This window comes from Salvelinus namaycush, chromosome 27, assembly GCF_016432855.1.
Source record: "Salvelinus namaycush isolate Seneca chromosome 27, SaNama_1.0, whole genome shotgun sequence".
Classification (NCBI taxonomy): domain Eukaryota; kingdom Metazoa; phylum Chordata; class Actinopteri; order Salmoniformes; family Salmonidae; genus Salvelinus; species Salvelinus namaycush.
In genome coordinates, this window is record NC_052333.1 from 21,628,568 (window position 1) to 21,650,868 (window position 22,301).

At 43.9% G+C, this 22,301-nt stretch overlaps 1 protein-coding gene across 3 annotated transcripts in view; it reads right to left on the minus strand.

Moving 5' to 3' along the window:
* The window catches only part of LOC120022830 (AT-rich interactive domain-containing protein 1A-like), an 84,784-nt gene extending 74,196 nt beyond the window's left edge, over nucleotides 1-10,588 (minus strand). For 2 of the 3 annotated variants that reach the window (XM_038966851.1, XM_038966849.1), the window contains exon 1: nucleotides 9,416-10,568. In XM_038966851.1, coding sequence (XP_038822779.1) covers nucleotides 9,416-10,312 — 897 coding nt within the window. In that variant the 5' untranslated portion in view covers nucleotides 10,313-10,568. Of the gene's footprint in view, nucleotides 1-9,415 lie in introns of all 3 variants that reach the window. The other variant, XM_038966850.1, reaches the window with a different exon arrangement.
* Between the last annotated feature and the right edge of the window lie 11,713 nt (nucleotides 10,589-22,301).

Consider the following 22,301-nt stretch of genomic DNA (forward strand, 5'->3'; position numbering starts at 1 on the left):
CCACAGTAAAACGAGTCCTATATCAACATAACCTGAAAGGCCGCTCAGCAAGGAAGAAGCCACTGCTCCAAAACCGCCATTAAAAAAGCCAAACTACGGTTTGCAACTACACATGAGGACAAAGGTCGTACTTTTTGGAGAAATGTCCTCTGGTCTGAAGAAACAAAAATGGAACTGTTTGGCCATAATGACCATCGTTATGTTTGGAGGAAAAGGGGGAGGCTTGCAAGCTGAAGAACACCATCCCAACCGTGAAGCACAGTGGTGGCAGCATCATGTTGTGGGGGTGCTGTGCTGCAGGACAGACTAGTGCACTTCACAAATTAGATGGCATCATGAGGGAGGAAAATGTTGTGGATATATTGAAGCAACATCTCCAGACATCAGTCAGGAAGATAAAGCTTAGTCGCAAATGGGTCCTCCAAATGGACAATGACCCCAAGCATACTTCCAAAGTTGTGGCAAAATGGCTTAAGGACAACAAAGTCAAGGTATTGGAGTGGCCGTCACAAAGCCCTGACCTCAATCCCATAGAAAATGTGTGGTCAGAACTGAAAAAGTGTGTGTGAGCAAGGAGGCCTACAAACCTGACTCAGTTACACCAGCTCTGTCAGAAGGAATGGGCCAAAATTCACCCAACTTATTGTGGGAAGCTTGTGGAAGGCTACCCGCAACATTTGACCCAAGTTAAACAATTTAAAGGCAATGCTACCAAATACTAATTGAGTGTATGTACACTTCTGACCCACTGGGAATGTGATGAAAGAAATAAAAGCTGAAATAAATCATTCTCTCTACTATTATTCTGACATTTCACATTCATATAATAAAGTGGTGATCATAACTGACCTAAGACAGGGAATTTTTACTCTGAATGAATGTCAGGAATTGTGAAAAACGGAGTTTAAATGCATTTGGCTAAGGTGTATGTAAACTTACGACTTCAACTGTATACAAGTTAAACCCATGCCCGCCACTCTTACAACCACATTGGTTAGGACTCTAAGCTGACCGCTAGAAGACTGGAATAAAACAAGAAAATTACCTCCTCTCCTGCTTACGCCCCCCATCGTCTGGGGAGGGAGTGAGGACTGATGTACCACACTACTACAGCAGTACACACCCAGATGTTCCTCCAGCTGTTCGCAAAAAGTCTAAAGATTTACAGGACAAAAAGATTAAACACAGGAGCTCACACACACATGGATTAAAAACGCTTCAGTTTAACCCATTGGAAGCTAACGGGATGAAAAAAGGTTAACCTTTAGTTTTGAGCCTAAAACCTACATAAAAGATGAGGCTGTTATGAGAATCATTCTCTTCCCTGTGAGCTGATCTTGTCCAGAGGGGCCAGGTCAATTTTGCCTTCGGGCTGGTAGCTTTCACTTGGCACAGCCCGTTGGGCCACAGGACAAGTCACCTGAATGTTGAACTCTACTATAAGACTAGATAGGCTACTCTTTTTTCAAATGGAGTATTTTCCCAATATTGTCTGTAAAGAACTGTCTGGCCTAGGTTGGGAGAAGAACACAAAGCTGTAGCCTTCATACACAATATTACAGATTAAATATATCTACTCAGCAACCAAAATGTATTCTCCCATTTGACAGAACAATTCTTTTTTTCAGGCTTTTTCTTCTTCTATAGGCAGTATAATATCAGGTCAGAGACAGGAGACTGAACAGGACCCTCCACTGCAGAACATTAACTTTACTAGGGTAGGGGGCAGCATTGGGAATTTTGGATGAAAAGCGTGCCCAAATTAAACTGCCTGCTACTCAGCAATAAAAGCTATAATATGCATATAATTAGTAGATTTGGATAGAAAACACTCTGAAGTTTCTAAAACTGTTTGAATGATGTCTGTGAGTAAAACAGAACTCATATGGCAGGCAAAAACCTGAGAAAAAATCTAACAAGGAAGTGGGAAATCTGAGGTTTGTAGTTTTTCAACTCTTTGCCTATCGAATACACAGTGTCTATGGGGTCAAATTGCACTTCCTAAGGCTTCCACTAGATGTCAACAGTCTTTAGAACCTTGTTTGATGCTTCTACTATGAAGTGGGGGCGAATGAGAGGGGAATGAGTCAGAGGTCTGCCAGAGAGCCACGAGCTCAGTCTCGCGCGTTCACGTGAGAGTGAGCGCTGTTCCATTGCAATTCTACAGACAAAGGAATTCTCCGGTTGGAACATTATGGAAGATTTATGTTAAAAACATCCTAAAGATTGATTCTATACTTCGTTTGACATGTTTCTACGGACTGTAATATAACTTTTTGGACTTTTCGTCCGTACTTTCCGCTGGACTTGCACGCGCATCGTGAGTTTAGATTGTGTACTGAACGCGCAAACAACAAGGAGGAATTTGGACATAAATGATGGACGTTATCGAACAAAAACATTTATTGTGGAACTGTGATTCCTGGGAGTGCATTCTGATGAAGATCATCAAAGGTAAGTGAATATTTATAATACTATTTCTGATTTCTGTTGATTCAACAGCATGAAATCGGACACAGCGGTTGCATTAAGGAGAAGTGGATCTAAAATTCCATGCATAATTATATTATTTCTGTAAATTGATTTGGCTCTCTGCAAAATCACCGGATGTTTTGGAACTACTGAACATAACGCGCCAATGTAAACTCAGGTTTTTGGATATAAATATGAACTTTACCGAACAAAACGTACATGTATTGTGTAACATGAAGTCCTATGAGTGTCATCTGATGAAGATCATCAAAGGTTAGTGATTAATTTTATCTCTATTTCTGCTTTTTGTGACTCCTCTCTTTGGCTGGAAAAATGGCTGTGTTTTTCTGTGACTTGGCTCTGACCTAACATAATCGTTTGGTTTGCTTTCGTCGTAAAGCCTTTTTGAAATCGGACACTGTGGCTGGATTTACAACAAGTGTAGCTTTAAAATGGTGTAAAATACATGTATGTTTGAGGAATTTTAATTATGGGATTTCTGTTGTTTTGAATTTGGCGCCCTGCAGTTTCACTGGCTGTTGAGGAGTTGGGACGCTACCGTCCCACATACCCTAGTGAGGTTAACCTGTGACCCTCAGACCAGACCCATCTTCTAGCCAGGTCCCTCATATCCTGAAGAGAGGCCAGGGCTGCTGGTGGTTGGACTCCATGGGGTACAACCCTAGAATAACTCAGATTTTTGATTGGCCAATCATCAATATCCTGCCTTGCTCAAATTTCATTAGCCACGCTGTTTTCATCAACCCAGAACTTAAGACATTTGCAGCTAATACGGAATTATTTTGGTTTAAAGGTACTATCATGGATAAATAGGCTATGTGGCCCATTAGGCTAGCTTCCATTTTAGCCAGTAGAGTGGGCCTGTTTTATGAATCAGCCAAAGAGATAAGACAATCCCATGACGCCCCAGCAACAGGTCACATGATGTCCTCGGGTGTTTATACAAGACTAACCACAAGCCACGATGACCTCAGTGGTCTGGATGACCCCGTACGATAATACGTTTGTCACTCAGTCAATACACTACCATTTACATGCCAGAAATACCCAGCTGAACCAAGCCAGCGGGGCCAAGCCAGGCAGGCAGGAACAGAGGGTGCTTAAGGATCTGTCTGGGTCACGCGCCTAACCCACTAACACACACAGTCAGACAACACCTGACTGACTGACGCCATTCACCCTAGTCTCAACTGACTCAAGTAGTGGTAGTTGGTCGCCGTTATAGGTAAGCACACCTCAGAGGGGGAGTAGAACCGTTGGACTGGTGAATTTGCACATCCAGCACTCCAATGGAACGAAGCAACAACAGCAACACACACACATTTCGCTAAGCAACAGTTAGGCCTGAGACATGCAAATTCTGGGGTCGTGGAGAGGTTGATGCATGGCGGGAGACATCAACGCTGCAGCATGCCACACCTACACCTGGTCTACATGGTGGTGGAGCCTGAGGCCCAAGGAGAAACAATACTAAACAGGTTTCAGAGCAGTAGAACCAAATGAGAGTCAGTAACTGTACATATTTCACTTTAACTTGAGAAATACACATTTGGGTTTGCTCAAACCTCATCAACGATGGTATTCCCCAAAATGCATTGCAAGGAGACTCTGCAACGACCGCTTTCCCATCCCTCATGAAGCCAATGGCATTTTAGCACAGAGAGCTAGCCTGAGCAGAGCTGTGTATGAAAAGCTGTGAGGTACAGTAACAAAATGTCCCCACCCCCCACAATCAACAGCTGAACCGCCCTTCCCCACTCAGCAGTCAAACATTTACAGGTTAACCTGCTTCTCTATAAAAACACATTTACAGGTTAACCTGCTTCTCTATAAAACACACATTTACAGGTTAACCTGCTTCTCTATAAAACACACATTTAAAGGTTAACCTGCTCCTCTATAAAACACACATTATACATCACGTAAATTAAGTCTGCAGCCACGCTAGCATATAACTGTGCTAATCTAGTGCTTTTTAAAGATAAACCACCTAAATGTGTAAATAAATGAATTACCCTTACATTCCAACCGTGGAGTCAAGCAACAGCCTAAGTTTGACATTTTGCCCAAACATGGGGAGACGAGAAGAATGACAGAATTGAATGGGTTTGCAGTTTTGTTTTTTTAAATGTGTGTAGTCCTAAATAAATGCTAGCCTTTGTTTTTAAGCTGCACATGGATCTCCAGTCCATCTTGTAGGCTTCACCTAGTGGTAGACCACTAGCATGTCCCCAATCCCATACCACTGCTCTCAGGGCAGTGGCTGGTAAAAGTAAAAGGAGAGAATGATTTGAGGATGGGAAAAAAGGGTAAGAGTGGCCTGATTAGGGCAGGAAAAAGTGGTGGACACAACATGTGGAATGAGAGAATACTGACTGTAGGGTAAGAGGGGGACAAAAGACGAGAGAGGAACTGTAGTCCGTATGCACCACCTCCTAGACTGTTGACGGAGGGCGGAAAACCACTAGTCTGTCTGTCTGACTGAAGAGAAGAGACGGATGACTGGTGGCACGTGGAGCACTGAGCCGGTCACAGAGAGAAGATCCTCCCGAGGCATCCGCCACGCGCGCACACACAGCCAAGCGCGCGCACACGCACACACACACACACAGCTGTCACAGGCAGCCAAAGATCATTCACAAAAACCTTCCCACGGGGATCAGCCACACACTTTCTCCCCCTCTCACACACAGGATCAGCCACACACTTTCTCCCCCTCACACACACAGGATCAGCCACACACTTTCTCCCCCTCTCACACACAGGATCAGCCACACACTTTCTCCCCCTCACACACACAGGATCAGCCACACACTTTCTCCCCCTCACACACACAGGATCAGCCACACACTTTCTCCCCCTCACACACACAGGATCAGCCACACACTTTCTCCCCCTCACACACACAGGATCAGCCACACACTTTCTCCCCCTCTCACACACAGGATCAGCCACACACTTTCTCCCCCTCTCACACACAGGATCAGCCACACACTTTCTCCCCCTCTCACACACAGGATCAGCCACACACTTTCTCCCCCTCTCACACACAGGATCAGCCACACACTTTCTCCCCCTCTCACACACAGGATCAGCCACACACTTTCTCCCCCTCTCACACACAGGATCAGCCACACACTTTCTCCCCCTCTCACACACAGGATCAGCCACACACTTTCTCCCCCTCACACACACAGGATCAGCCCGTCACACAGGGCACACACAAACGAGGCAGCGCTCTGTCCTGGCCGTTTGGCGTGTGGATAATCATTAGTCAGCACTGCAGGCAGACAGACAGGATAGAATCCTTGAGTGCACAGCCACAATATAGTAGAGCACACCTCACAGTTCCCACCACCTCACTGGCTATAGCAGTGTTTCTCAACCCTGGTCCTCTCAAGTACCTCCAAACAGTACATCTCGGTTGCAGAGATTGACAACATTTCACCTTAAAAATCAGTAATCATGTTCCTATCAATATTTACCTATTCCACAAACTGGTAAAGCCATCACCCGTCAGTATGGGCAGACTAGTTTTAGTCCGGTCAAACTCAAACTAGACTTTGGTCCACCACATCAAGGTCCCCTCGGTCAAACTTCAGTACCACAGACAGACACACGAACGCAACCTTGGTCTAGCTGAATGTGTGGCCAACTACCATATGTCCATGTTGGTCGCTTCAAATTATCCAGGGTTTGTGTTGTCACAAAAATAAAATGGCCACAAACTTTATTGGACACCAACCAGATGTGATTTTAGCCTGATGTGTGTTGTTCTCTCACAGAAAAGGGTCTGTCTGTCTGCGGTCAACTAGACAGGCATTAGGCTAGACAGCTCTCATCTTCATATATGCCTCAAAGAAAATGAGCTCCTCCAACCGACCTTCATCAAGCAAATGGGTTTCATCAGCAATCAATCAATTTGCCCTTTTAAAAGCAACATTTGTCACAAAGTGCCCTGCCGTAATCGGGACTAGACCCCAAAAGAGCAAGCAAAACTCTTTTCCATTCACTCTAAGCCCCAGGGTCTCAGCACCAGCCCCCTAAAAACCTGGGCATCGTTTAGGGAAGTAGACAGTGATGACCTCTGTCCATAGATCTGTACAAACAGATCAACTCCAGAAACAGAAACGCATTGTCAGTAACAGTGGCATTGTAGCCTAGGCAGGCACAGCTAATTAATGAGAAGGCTGAGGAGAGGCAATGGCATTTATATTCCGACGTAACAACTGTACGAGCATGAGTATGTGAACAGCCCAATTCAAGAATAACATATGTCGATCACACAATGGATTTTAACAACATAACAGGATTTAACACAAGGCTCTCAGAGGGGATTGCCACTGGAAACGGCATAATAGTTTGTTTCTTCGACTCTCCAGCAGCTCCACATGCAGAGCTGTGGCTGAATGCATCACAAATTGCAGTCCTGGGTTTTAAATTGTCCACTACACAGCTTGCCTACGGGAGAATGAACAGGAGTCTGCAAACACCTGAGAGAAGGAATGAAAGTGTCTTTAAGACAGGTATTCCCAGTGGCATCATACAAGTCTCTTGGGGAGAATAATAAAACAGAGGAAAGAACAGTCCACAGACTGCTGAAAAATGTAGCAGTCATAGTCAACTAATTCAGTGGTTCCCAACCAGGGGTACTAGGACCCCAGGGGGTACTTAGCCTATCCACAGGGGGTACTTGAGAAGGCTCGTGAGACCATAGGTCTACTGTTAAAATGCACGAGGGGGTACTTCAGGGGTACACCGGGCAGAGCAAAATTCTATTGGTGATACAGTAAGCGAAAAAGGTTGGGAACAACTGAGCTAACCAATAACAACTTGTTTAAAATGCTTTAAAAAAAATGTTTAACCCTAACCTTGAATATCATGTGAACAACACGTGCAAATGACATAATTGCCAAGAAACGGAAATCAACAAATTCCATCTAAACTTCAATGGATAGAAATGACAAATAGGCCTGGCTATTCAATATTCAGGAGGTTAACTCTACACCTAGCCTACATGTGGTTAATAACATTCTAAAACCGGAAGTCTGTTGACATGATTACACACAGTGTAGCATCACGTGAAAGTAATCATAGTAACTTGGCTGACACCTTGGCTGCTTGTAAACACTACAACTTCTCCAGCCATTCAGATCCTCTCACACAACACCAGTCAGATTCTATTACAGGGCACTACACAACCTGAAACTATGTAGAACCACACAACACCAGTCAGATTCTATTACAGGGTACTACACAACCTGAAACTATGTAGAACCACACAACACCAGTCAGATTCTATTACAGGGCACTACACAACCTGAAACTATGTAGAACCACACAACACCAGTCAGATTCTATTACAGGGCACTACACAACCTGAAACTATGTAGAACCACACAACACCAGTCAGATTCTATTACAGGGCACTACACAACCTGAAACTATGTAGAACCACACAACACCAGTCAGATTCTCCAACAGAACTCCAGTCTCTCCTCTTAGTGCTGATCCTAGATCAGCTAGGAGCACTATTCTAGCATTGGGGAAACAGTCACACCTACTCCCTCTGCTGTTCCAGAGTCAGCACTAGAGCTCTGCCACATCTCCAATCTGTCTGTGGAGCTGTACATGCATGTAGAAGTAGAAACACAGTATTTTTGCATGTAGTCTACGGCTGAGATTTTACCTAGATTTACGCTAAACAAACACAACTAATGTATTATTTGAGTGTCAGGCAATACAGTTATCATGCAAATTACTAGAGGAACTTACACAGCATCATGTGTTCAATGAAACCATCCAGAAAGCATATTTTGCAGTGTTGTTTAATTTCGCATGCATGGACACAAAAATAACATGTAGGCTGCTGCATGCTGACCACAATACAAATCAATATTTTGTTTGCATTTCATTCAGGCTAAATGTCATGCAACATAATCCGTTAAACAGGCTAAAGTACGTGAATAACATTAGTAATGTCATGTTGACATTGCCAGAGCTGATGTGGCTGATTTCTGCAGCGTTATAATGCAATTATAAATGACCAGGAGCAGTGGATGGGGAGCCAATCAGATCTCAGCCAGCATGTCGACCTAAGACCAACTGTCTCCTGGCTTTGACAGAAGGATTTTACCTCCATAATTCAAATCTCAAAGCAAACAAAACTGATTTCACTCAAATCACTGGCGTGTTTACTGGCGATACATAGACAACTCAGGGATATAACGTCTAAAATATAACGTCTATCGTTAGCTACAATGTAACAATCGGAAGATAAACGTTACAACCTAACAACTCGCGGGAAAATATTGCAGCTGAAGGATAGTCATTTGCTACATTTACAAACATCGACCACAGTCACTTTCAATGACAGAAGTGTACTTTTTATACATATAAAATCCGCTCTACTTGCTTATAACAAATCGTTCCAATATAATCGCACGTCATCTGTTCCATTTACATATTTCTATTTATAATTGGTGTTAAAGCTTGCAACAAACTTAGGGTGTACATGGAGTGGATATAGCACAAAAATACAGTTTAGCAGGGATTCGTTAGCGACATAGCTAGCTGGGGGAAATAACCTTAATTGTGCTTTATACAGACGAAGTTGAAGAAGTACAAGTTCTGATAAGCAAAGAAAGAAAACACCTTTAGCCCAATTTCTCCTCACACTCGTGTCCCCTTTGCCCCGAACCAAGCAAAATCTTTACTAGCTCAGTGAGTTTGGTATTTTAGCACAGACATAGCTTGTTTCTCTGTTTAAATGCTCTTATAGGAGGTGGTGTAGGGAGAAAACACAGAGGCAGCCATTTTAGAGAGCTAGATACTGTTATCTACTTTGGCAATGGCTGGTCCACCACAACACAGAGCGGTCTGTAACTTGCTCAAAGTGCACCAGTACTGAGAGAAAGTTTACCTGGTTTCTGTTCAGAGGTTGTCCCGTGTTCCCTGGGCTCATAGGCGGCTGCTGGCTCCTTTGTTGCCAACCCGGATGACCCCCACCATATTGACTGCTGGCCATATCTGCTGCTCCCTTGCTAGCCCCTTCCTGGTTACTATAGTCTCCTTGTGGGTAGTTCTGGTAGCTCCTCGTAGAGCTTGGAGACGTTAGGAGCTGATTTAATGTCGGGGTAGACGTGGGCTGTGTGTTTCCCATGTTATACCTCTGATTATTGTACGAGGCAGCCATGGCTGTAGTTCCGCCTGCTGGCTGTTGCTTGACTGGCTGCCCCCCAGCCGCCGGGGGCTGGTTATTACGCGGGGAATTCATGGCGTATCCTTGGCCCTGATAAGAAGTCCGGTTCGGGAAGGGGCTGTAGTTGTTAAAATGGTTGGGGAAGCCGTGGTCGTGTGAGTTGGGCGGGTATGGGTCCATCATGTTGCCTGACTGCACTGCCGGCCCCGCTGCAGCTGCCATGCCAGGGCTTTGTTGTCCGCCATGTTGATGAAAAGGGCCCCGGCTGTAGTGCTGGTTGTACTCGTAAGGAGGTGGAGGGAATGAGCCCTGGTGGTGATGGCCCATCCCGGGGTGGTTATTCCCCTCCGGTCCCCCCGTATCATTTTGGTTGTTATTATTCACCCTGGACGAGTTCCCGTTCTTCATGTCAGGCTCCCCTCCTCCTCCTACATTTCCAGCATCGGCCCCGTCCTGCAGATCCTTCTGGCCCGGAGATCCGTTGTCAGATCCAGATTCCTTATTTTCATGTTGTTTCTCTCCCGGTACCGACTCCTCCAGTGGGTCCCGATCCGGCTTTTTAAGTTCGGATGGCGGGCTAGTGTTGAGAGTGGCGACGCTAGCGACCTGCGCAGCCATGATATCCCTCTCTGCCTCTCTCACAGCGAGTCACTCACAATCGAGCTCTCTGAATAGCATTAAACATAAATACAATTATTTATAACAATGTACCCGTGTCCCAAATCATTCCCCCTACCTCCGGACCGAATCCGGCATCCACTCCCGTCTCCGATTCGACTGGAAAGTTACTGGAAGAATATAAATAAGAATCTAGGGAATAAAATTACCCGACAGAAAATGTGGGGAGGCTTCTGTTACAGAACGAGAGTATCAGCAAGACACCAACCAAACCAGCACGAGGCTCCGCGAGACACAGCCATTTTGCTGAGGCGTTCAGACGAACGCAAAACACGGAGCGGAGTTTACCAGTAGGTAGGAGGCGACTAGGATACGACAAGCAGGGATGGATAAAGGATGTATTTGGTTTAAATTAATTTGAAGGGGTTATAGAACTAGAGACTCTAGCAGAAGATGATAAATAATGTGACTTGGAAATGTAACATGATTCATAACATTCAACATTGCTTCTGTTTTGTGGACAACCACAGAATCTTTAAAGCATTAGTTATTTTCATTGGAGGCAATATATTTGTCTCAAAGCTTCATTCTACGATTATGAAAATGAGAACTTTATTACAAATCTGCATAGTTATAATGCATTTCGTTTTTCACTTTATACAGAGTAGACACACACATGAAGATATTACTGAGATACTTTGTATAATTCTACACACAATAGAAGTATATGTTTATAACTGCGTCTTATCATACAGTAACAGAGTATTAAGATTGTGAGTGACTCCTTCCGTGTGCCAGGAGAGAATGAGAGAACTAGCAGAAGCAGAGGGCTTGATCTGTAGAGAGGAAAGCATGAAATTACTGTGTGTGTGTGTGCGTGTGTGTGTGCGTGTGTGTGTGTGTGTGTGTGTGTGTGTGTGTGTGTGTGTGTGTGTGTGTGTGTGTGTGTGTGTGTGTGTGTGTGTGTGTGTGTGTGTGTGTGTGTGTGTGTGTGTGTGTGTGTGTGTGTGTGTGTGTGTGTGTGTGTGTGTGTGTGAGAGAGAGAGAGGGATAGAAAAGGAAGAAGGATGGGGGATGGACTGAGCCAGTCACAGAGCAGGAAGTGAAGATTAAAAAAAAAAGAGAAATGCAGAGTGAGAGAGAGAGAAAAAAAACAGTGTAGGCCACTGAAAAATCCTACATAGAATGGTATATCTAAATCAAAATTAACCATTCAAATCTGTGTCTGGTTTCCTAGCCTATAGGATAAATCAAGAGGAGATTTTGAGAAAGCATAATGTAAATAATCAAATGAGAACAGCCACACTCTCCTCTTCGCCACTCTGCTTTCTCTCTCTCTCTCTCTCTCTCTCTCTCTCTCTCTCTCTCTCTCTCTCTCTCTCTCTCTCTCTCTCTCTCTCTCCCCACCCCCTCTTCTCATTCTCTCCGCCTGCCTGCCCCGTGTTCTCTCCTAGCAGCAGCAGCCTCTCTCTGCTTGCAAAAGCAGCAGAACTTTGCTATCAGCACATGGGGGATGGGCAGCACAGCACACAGCTCAGCACAGCCCTTTTCTCCTCTACAATGCAGGGCTTTCTGGCGATGAGCTACAGCAGCCAGGCCTATACTACTGACTAGCATTGGAAAGGGATCCCCTTAGTTGAAATGTTGTTTATTATTTTTTCTCTGAAATGTGCATTAAGGGAGGAAGGCCAGACAGGCTGTAAAAGGAGAGAGGGAGGGAAGGAGGTGTGGGGGTCAGCAGCCTGCCTGACTATATTGGCTAGGGAGGGAGGAGTGTTGCTGTGTGCTGCTAGAATATAGAGAGAGGCAGACAGAGGAGAGGGGGGGTTGGGATCTCTCTCTTTTTTCTCTTTAGCATAAACTTGGTGTTCATCATTTTTTTACCCCCGCTTTCCTGTTTTCCATCCTCCCCCATTTACTGCTATTGTAGTCTGTTACACATGGGTTTAAATATATTGTCTGCACACTTCTTTATAGACTTTAATAGATAGTATAGTCAACAACAGTCCAGGAAAATATGGCTCAAGTGCCTTTGTCTTACATGGATTCCACAAACCGCTATATTCATTTGTTGCATTATGAATGATTTATAAGGTAGAAGGATATTTACGTTTAGTTTAGCTTATTTTGAGCTAAATATACTATAGCAGAATAAAAACATATATATTATAAGGTGTTTGTTGGTAGTCATAATACAATACAGAGTCTTCATAAAGTCATCTATTTATTTGTTGCACCATTCGAGCATGAAAAGATTCACTCCAAATACCCACTCAACTCTCATGAGACAGACACTCTGCTTTGGATGGAACGACTACAACCATCCTCTGGGCTTCATAATCTCAAGTCATCAACACTCAAAATAACACCGGTTGAATCAGGTGCTATGAAGACATTATGAAGTGTTATGAAGGTGTTATGAAGACTACTTAGATTGGGCTCCTTACACAGTCACATCTGTCCCATGATGGTGATTTAGGAGTGTTTACTCTGTACCCCACCGTGTAGCTGACCATGATGCATCACCCCCAGCCTGGTGGCCTGGGTCCCTCCACCATCACCACGGATACACCTGGACACATGTCAGGGGATTACAGCCAGGAACTACTTTTTCTTTTGATGTCAAGTATTGATTGGAGGCCTCTCTGATAAAACAACAGACAAACAATGTGTCAGGGAACAGCATTACTTAAAACATGTGGAGTAAACATTAAGTCGATGGGATAAACATAATGCTATAACAAGAACGATTTTGAAAACATATGTTGGAATGAATGATATGAGATCATTTTTTGTTTAGTCGTGCAATTGACAGCAAGAGGACCTGCAGTCAGCATTGCCTCAGCATCACAGGCCTCTGCTAGGAGAGTATAGAGAGGAAGAAGCACATTGCTGGAGAATGCTCTGCTCTGGCATCCACTAACTACTGGTACAACCCCTGACCGTGATCCAACATTGCATCATTCCAACCACATACACCAGACTGAACTGTAAATGATACATACCCAAAATTCATCATCATGAAATGAAATCCAAATTCTTATGGCTTTTTTATGAGCTTAAAACCCACACCAATCTGAGTGCAACATCGCTGGCCAATAAAATTCTGCAGTTCCTTCCAAAGAGTAAATTATTTAACAAAGTTCACCCAGAGGCCTTGTTGAGCCATTCATATTTTTTTTCTCAGTCTGTGTCATTAAGTTTAATGTATTTATAGATATTGAGACTTTTTTGTATAGTACATTTTTTTTCTCTCTTTTTTTGACCCAGGCGTGCAATGGTAAAAGTGTCAGTCTTGATGAAGTTAATTGATGACGATCATTGAGAATTTTTTTTAATCCCCAGGGATCTAGTCTGGGAATGGAGCCATTCGATTGCCAAGCCAACCCAATAATGTGGAGTGGAATTTCCTAACAAGACTGGAGTTGACTTTGGAATAACTGGGAGACACACAAACACACACACACACTTGCATTCATTACTTAAAAAGCAGCCCGCTACTTCAGCCTGACAAATATACACACTCCCCCACACACACACACAGAGAGAGAGAGAGAGAGAGCTTACATTCATTCAACAACATGCTGTCATAGACGCACATGCTCACAGTAAATGTCAGGGACACTCCCACACAAAGGCCTGCCACACAGGCTTTCTCACACGTGCACAAACACACAGACTCAAACACACACACATAAAGTGCAGTTGGGCTGTGTCCAGTTGGTTGCCAGGCAGCAGTAGAACACCTAGTCTGGAGTGTGCAGAGGAAGGAGGGAAGTACCAACTTAAGAACTGTCCAATGGCTGTCCAGCTCACGCCCTGTAGGGTAATGTACAGTGTCTTCAGAAAGTATTCACAAACCTTTACTTTTTACACATGTTGTGTTACAGCCTGAAGTTACATTTTAATTAAATTCAGTTTTTGTGTCACTGGAATACACACAATACCCACATTTTTCCAAATGAATTAAAAATAAAAAGCTGAAATGTCTTGAGTCAATAAGTATTCAACCCGTTGTTATGACAATCCAAAATAAGTTCAGGAGTAAAAATATGCTTAACAAGTCACATAATAAGTTGCATGGAGTCACTGTCACGACTTCCACCGAAATTGGTCCCTCTCCTTGTTCGGGCGGTGTCACGATCGTTATAAGGAGTGGACCAAGATGCAGCGTGGGATGTTTCCATCCTTTATTTTAGAAGAGAAACTTAAAGCACAAAAACAATAAAGCGAATAATTGAACCGTGACGCTACATGCAGTGCAGAAAGCAACTACACACAAACATAGTCAAGATCCCACAAATACAATGGGGAAATGGCTACCTAAATATGATTCCCAATCAGAGACAATGATAAACAGCTGCCTCTGATTGGGAACCACACCAGGCCAACATAGATATACAATTCCCCTAGATAACCCACCCTACATCACACCCCGACCCAACCAACATAGAGAATAAACAGCTCTCTATGGTCAGGGCGTGACAGGCGGCGTTCGGCGGTCGATGTCACCGGTCTTCTAGCCATCGCCGCTCCACCTTTCATTTTCCATTTGTTTTGTTTTGTTATCTGCACACCTAGTTTACGTCTCCTCATAATGACTATGTGTATATAGTCCTCTGTTCCCTCCATGTCTGTGTGGGGTATTGTTTATTGTCGAGATTGGCACGCTTCTGGCTTGTTAGGGCCAGGTTTTATGTATACCTGTGTTTTGTGGCAGCCAGTACTTTGTACTTTGGTTGTGGTACTGTGCTGCCTTATTTGTTTTGGGCATTTGGTATTGGTGACGCTGTTGCGTTCTGGTCTTACTGTTTTCCTCAGTAAAGTACTTCGTGTTCCCTCATCTCTGCTTTCCTGCGCATAACTTCTATGCACCAGCTACACCCACTGTTGACAGTCACTCTGTGTGCAATAATAGTGTTTAACAGTTTTTTTTTATGGCTACCTCATCTCTGTACCTCTGTACCTCATTACAATTATCTGTAATGTCCCTTAGTCGAGCAGTGAATTTCAAACACAGATTCAACCCCACGACCAGAGAGGTTTTCCAATGTCTCGCAAAGAAGGGCTCCTATTGGTAAAAAAAAAAGCAGACATTGAATATCCCTTTGAGCATCGTGAAGTTATTAATTACACTTTGGATGGTGTATCAATATACTCAGTCACTACAAAGATACAGGTGTCCTTCCTTACTCAGTTGCCGGAGAGGAAGGAAACATGCATCCTGTTTGCAATAAAGCACTAAAGTAAAACTACAAAAAATGTGGCAAAGAAATTCACTTTCTGTCTTGAATACAACGTGTTATGTTTGGGGCAAATCCAACACATCATTGAGTACCACTCTTCATATGTTCAAGCATGATGATGGCTGCATCATGTTATGGGTATACTTGTCATCGGTAAGAACTAAGGAGTTTTTTAGGATAAAAATAAACAGAATAGAGCTAAGCACAGGCAAAATCCTAGAGGAAAACCTGGTTCAGTCTGCTTTTCAACAGACACTGTTAGACACATTTATTTCAGCTCAGCAGGACAATAACCTGAAACACAAGGCCAAAATACACCGGAGTTGCTTACCAAGATAACATTCAATGTTCCTGAGTGGTTTAGTTACAGTTTTGACTTAAATCCACTTGTAAATCTATGGCAAGACTTGAAAATGGCTGTCTAGAATGGCTGTCTCATCAGAATTTAAAAAATAAAAGTGTGCAAAGCTCTTAGAGACGCACCCAGAAAGGCTCACAGGTGTAATTGTTGCCAAAGGTGATTCTAACATGTATACTTATGCAAATAAAATATTTCTGCATTTCACTTTCAATAAATTTGCAAAAAAGTTGAAAAACATGTTTTCACTGTCATTATGGGGTAGTGTGTGTAAATGCGTGAGAGAAAACAAATCTATTTAATCCATTTTGAATGCAGGCTGTAACACAGAAAAACGTGGAATAGACCAAGGGGTTTGAATACTTTCTGAAGGCTCAGACTTGTATACATGTATACCCACATCAAATACTTAATCGGTTAAAAATAGGAATGCAATGCATCATGATATTAGAAACAGGTTATTATCCATGATGTCATCTCTTGGTCAATATTTTCAATCCCAGTTATCCTAATAACTCACACCTAGAAGAGTTTGTTATCACCCTCCAACACACCAGCGGCTAATAACTCACACCTAGATAAGTTTGCTATCACCCTCCAACACACCAGCAGCTTTTATCACCAGATACTAAGTAGGCAGATATTAGTATGAGGCTGCTGGTATTCTGTATACAGTCAGAGATGGAATCCTCTCAGCTCCTAATGTGAAAATAGGCTACAGATGTAGGATCTTAATTTGATATAGTTTAATACAGCATGAACATAATCCTGCAGCAACAGGAAATGTGAATTATTATGTAGATTATAATTCATTAATATTTTTTGTAGGGGTTGATACATTTTATGTTAGGGCAAATCAAGTCGGAAATTTCGAAGTGGAAATTTCAAAGTCTTTTTAAACCTTGAATTAACTCCACAATAGAAGTTTGTATTTCCTGCCGTGCAGGAAAATACTCATCAAATTAAGATCCTACACACATGCACGCACGCACGCACGCACGCACGCACACACACACACACACACACACACACACACACACACACACACACACACACACACACAATCCCTGACAGGCTTTCACAACAATGCTAATAGGACATTCTTAAAAATCCCTGTATATATTGTATGTAAACTGCAGTCGAACAGGTTGAAACACAGACCAGCATGCATGCATACACACACACACCTCTCTAAACATTCCATTTCTCTCACAGTGTGAGAGAGTGAGAGCGAGAGAGAGGGAAGGAAGGGTATCCCCGTTCTAAACAAAGCACAGAGCACGGCAGCAAGGTTAAGAGGGCTCACAAAACATGCTGTCCTCCTCACAAGGACAGAGAAGTGCTCCAGACAGTCTTTCAACAGGGATTAGAAAAGAGAGAGAGCAGAGAGAATGGAGAGAATGGTCTCTGTAGTGGTAGGAACTCATCATTGTCCTCCCACTGAGAACTGCTCCTTAGTAGGTCATAGAGCACACCGTGCTCATTCCTCTGGTTGCACACACACACACACACACACACACACACACACACACACACACACACACACACACACACACACACACACACACACACACACACACACACACACACACACACACACACACACACACACACACACACACACACACACACCGTGCAGCTTGTACCTCTGGTGACAAAACAGTCACAGTTGGTCCCTGGTAATCACACTGAGCACGCTGTCATCAGAAGGGGACTCAGCAGGGCCAAAATAAAGATGAGAGAAGGACCGATGGGCAGCACAGAGGAGTGTCAAATACAGAAAGAAGAAAATAAAAAAACAACAACAGTGTCATCAAACAGAGACTGCAAGCAGCATTTATTTTGTTTGGCTCATGTAAAACAGACATGGCAGTCATTAGGCTGCAAGGTTTCTATATGGTACACAGAGAGGAAAACGTTGAGTCAAACGGGTGGAGGCGCCAGGTCTGTAATCAATGGTAGGGGAAAAGGGAGGGAGTTTGTTGTATAGAAGAAAGACCTGTCCATTGAGGGGATGACCGGCCAGTTGGACTGGTCAGGCTGGGCAGTATGAGAGATGTGATGCCAAGTTAGACAGTATTTGCACGGTGCAGATTGAATAACTGAGCTGCCAGTTTCTGAACAGCCCTTTAAACTGCACATCAATCTGAACCATGACAGACTGAGATTAGGAATCGGACCGCTAGTTGCCCCCCAAAGAAAATACAACGAGTCTATTTAGAAGTTTGGGCTTTGATAGTGATTGAAATTCATCTTAAGATTTGAGTACTTGAGTGTACAAATCATCATTCAAACAGCTCTGTCCTGCAGTACTATTAATACTTTTCTACCGCACTGCATCACTATTATGGTTCCCTGAACTGCCTGAGTGACAGCTACTGTGTGACAGTGAGGAGACACTCAATGAAAATAGGATCATTCCCTCTCAGTCTCTACGTTACAGCATATTGTTTACAGATGTGTCTTTGTGCCTCGGAGTCTCTAACCTGGTTTACAGTGTTTGTGTTGTTTGGAGAGTGAGCCAGGGCGCCACAACAACTCTCAGAGGGCACAGATGAAGGGAGATTCTAAATACTGTGAATGTATTAACAGCAGTAGCTACAGTTTGATCAGAGATACACTACCATTGAAAAGTTTGGGGTCACTTAGAAATGTCCTTGTTTTTGAAAGAAAGACGCATTTATTGTCCATTAAAGTAACATCAAATTGATCAGAAATACATTGTAGACATTGTTAATGTTGTAAATGACTATTGTAGCTGGAAAGGGCAGATTTTTTATGGAATATCTACATAGGCGTACAGACCCATTATCAGCAACCATCACTCCTGTGTTCCAATGGCACGTTGTGTTAGCTAATCCAAGTTTAGCATTTTAAAAGGCTAATTGATCATTAGAAACCCCCTTTGCAATTATGTTAGCACAGCTGAAAACTGTTGTTCTGATTAAAGAAGCAATAAAACTGGCCTTCTTTAGACTAGTTGAGTATCTGGAGCATCAGCATTTGCGGGTTTGATTACAGGCTCAAAATTGCCTGAAACAAAGGCCTTTCTTCTGAAACTTGTCAGTCTATTCTTGTTCTGAGAAATGAAGGCTATTCCATGCGAGAAATTGCCAAGAAACTGAAGATCTCGTACAACTACTCCCTTCACAGAACAGCGCAAACTGGCTCTAACCAGAATAGAAAGAGGAGTGGGTTAACAACTTGGATTAGCTAACACAACGTGCCATTGGAACACAGGAGTAATGGTTGCTGATTATGGGCCTCTGTACGCCTATGTAGATATTCCATTAAAAAATAATCAGTTTCCAGCTACAATAGTCATTTACAACATTAACAATGTCTACAATGTATTTCTGATCAATATGATGTTATTTTAATGGGCAAAAAAAAAGATTTTCTTTCAAAAACAAGGACATTTCTAAGTGACCCCAAGCTTTTGAACGGTAGTGTATGTGCAGGAGACAGAGAAGGATGAGTGAGCGAGAGAGACTGAGAGAGAGAGAGAGAGAGAGAGACTGAGAGACAGAGACAGAGACAGAGACAGAGACAGAGACAGAGAGAGAGAGAGAGAGAGAGAGAGAGAGAGAGAGAGAGACAGAGACAGAGACCGAGAGAGAGAGAGAGAGAGAGAGACCGAGAGAGAGACAGAGAGAGAGACAGACAGAGAGACAGAGAGAGAGAGAGAGAGAGAGAGAGAGAGAGAGAGAGAGAGAGAGAGAGAGAGAGAGAGAGAGAGAGAGAGAGAGAGCGAGAGAGCGACAGAGAGAGAGCGAGAGAGAGAGAGAGACAGAGAGAGAGCGAGAGAGAGAGACAGAGAGAGAGAGACAGAGAGAGACAGAGAGAGAGCGAGAGAGAGAGACAGAGAGAGAGAGAGAGCGAGAGAGAGCGAGAGAGAGACAGAGAGAGACAGAGAGAGACAGAGAGAGAGAGACAGAGAGAGAGAGAGAGAGAGACAGAGAGAGAGAGAAAGACAGAGAGAGAGAGACAGAGAGAGAGAGAGAGAGAGAGGAAATACATGCATGTATACAGTTACAGACACGGAGGAGGAGAAATTGGGAATAAACTGAGGCAGGGACATTGTCAACATACAGAATGCATGCAATGCTTTCAATGCTGTTCGAATGCTGGAGAGGGAGGGAGGTAAAAACCAGGCTTCAGACCAGACATCCTTCCACACCCTCCTCTGTGGGCCTGGGGACCGTAGTCGTGGTGGCTCCTCTACCATGGGAGAGGTGCAGCTGTGACAGGACATGCCGCTGCGTGGAGTCGACGGCACACTTCAGGATTGACCCCTTGCACCCATGCTGGGGGTTCCCTGTTCCCGCACCACCACACCCCCCTCCCACCACACACACAAACACACCGTCCGCCACCAACCACCAGTCAACTGTGAAAACAAAACTTAGTCCTGGCTTTGTGACGTCCCTGTGGGGGGAACAGCAGATAAAGGAGCACAGAGGCTTTAGAAGGATAACTATAATCTGAGCCTGAATGTGAAGGCTGTGTGTGTGTGTGTGTGTGTGTGTGTGTGTGTGTGTGTGTGTGTGTGTGTGTGTGTGTGTGTGTGTGTGTGTGTGTGTGTGTGTGTGTGTGTGTGTGTGTGTGTGTGTGTGTGTGTGTGTGTGCGGGGGCGTGTGCGCGTGTTTGTGCATGCATGTTTGTGCGTGTGTAATGAAGGGTGTAGGATTAGAGATATTTGCATTGAAATGCTGAAAAAAGAGAAACTGAGCTGAAGGTGCTCCTTTGTAGGCCTATCGCTGACTGATAGCTGGTTGACTGGCCACGCCTCCTATCTGAATACCTAGAAATTAGAGAGTAGACACTACAAAGCAGAAGCTGCCATCTCGCTCTGTCCATTGAGTATTCCACTAAGGATAACCAACAAAAATGGCTATAGTGTACAGTGCATTCGGAAAGTATTCAGATCACTTGACTTTTTCCACATTTTGTTACTTTACAGCCTTATTCTAAAATGGATTAAATAGGTTTTTTCCCCTCATCAATCTACACACAATACCCCATAATGACAAAGCAAAACCAGATTTTTATAAAAATGTGCTAATGTCTAAAAAATAAAAACTTAAATATCACATTTACATCACAAGTATTCAGACTCTTTCCTCAGTACTTTGTTGAAGCACCTTTGGCAGCGATTACAGCCTCGAGGCTTCTTGGGTATGACGCTACAAACTTGGCACACCTGTATTTGGGGAGTTTCTACCATTCTTCTCTGCAGATCTTCTCAAGCTCTGTCAGGTTGGATGGGGAGCGTCGCTGCACAGCTATTTTCAGGTCTCTCCAGAGATGTTCGATCGGGTTCAAGTCCAGGCTCTGGTCGGCCACTCAAGGATATTAAGGGACTTGTCCCAAAGCCACTCTTGTGTTGTCTTGGCTGTGTGCTTAGCGTCGTTGTCCTGTTGGAAAGTGAACCCCAGTCTGGGGTCCTGAGCGCTCTGGATCAGGTTTTCATCAAGGATCTCTCTGTACTTTGCTCCGTTCATCTTTGCCTCGATCCTGACTAGTCTCCCAGTCCCTGCCGCTCACAAACATCTCCACAGAATGATGCTGCCACCACCATGCTTTACCGTAGGGATGGTGCCAGGTTTCCTTCAGACGTGACGCTTGGCATTCAGGCCAAAGAGTTCAATCTTGGTTTCATCAGACCAGAGAATCTTGTTTCTCATGGTCTGAGAGTCTTTAAGTGCCTTTTGGCAAACTCCAAGCAAGCTGTCATGTGCCTTTTACTGAGGAGTGGCTTCCGTCTGGCCACTCTACCATAAAGGCCTAATTGGTGGAGTGCTGCAGAGATGGTTGTCCTTCTGGAAGGTCCTCCCATCTCCACAGAGGAACTCTAGAGCTCTGTCAGAGTGACCATCGAGTTCTTGGTCACCTCTCTGACCAAGGCCCTTCTTCCCCGATTGCTCAGTTTGACCCGGGCGGCCACCTCTAGGAATAGTCTTGGCGGTTCCAAACTACTTCAATGATGGAGGCCACTGTGTTCTTGGGGACCTTCAATGCTGCAGAAATGTTTTGGTACCCTTCCCCAGATCTGTGCCTCGACACAATCCTGTCTCGGAGCTCTACGGACAATTCCTTCGACCTCATGGCTTGGTTTTTGCTCTGACATGCATTGTGAACTGTGGGACCTTATATAGACAGGTGTGTGCCTTTCCAAATCATGTCCAATCAATTGAATATACCACAGGTGGACTCCAATCAAGCTGTAGAAACATCTCAAGGATGATCAATGGAAACAGGATGCACCTGAGCTCAATTTCGAGTCTCATAGCAAAGGGCCTGAATAAATAAGGTATTTCTGTTTTTCAGATTTAATACATTTGCAAAAAAATTCTCAAAACCTGTTTTTGCTTTGTCATTATGT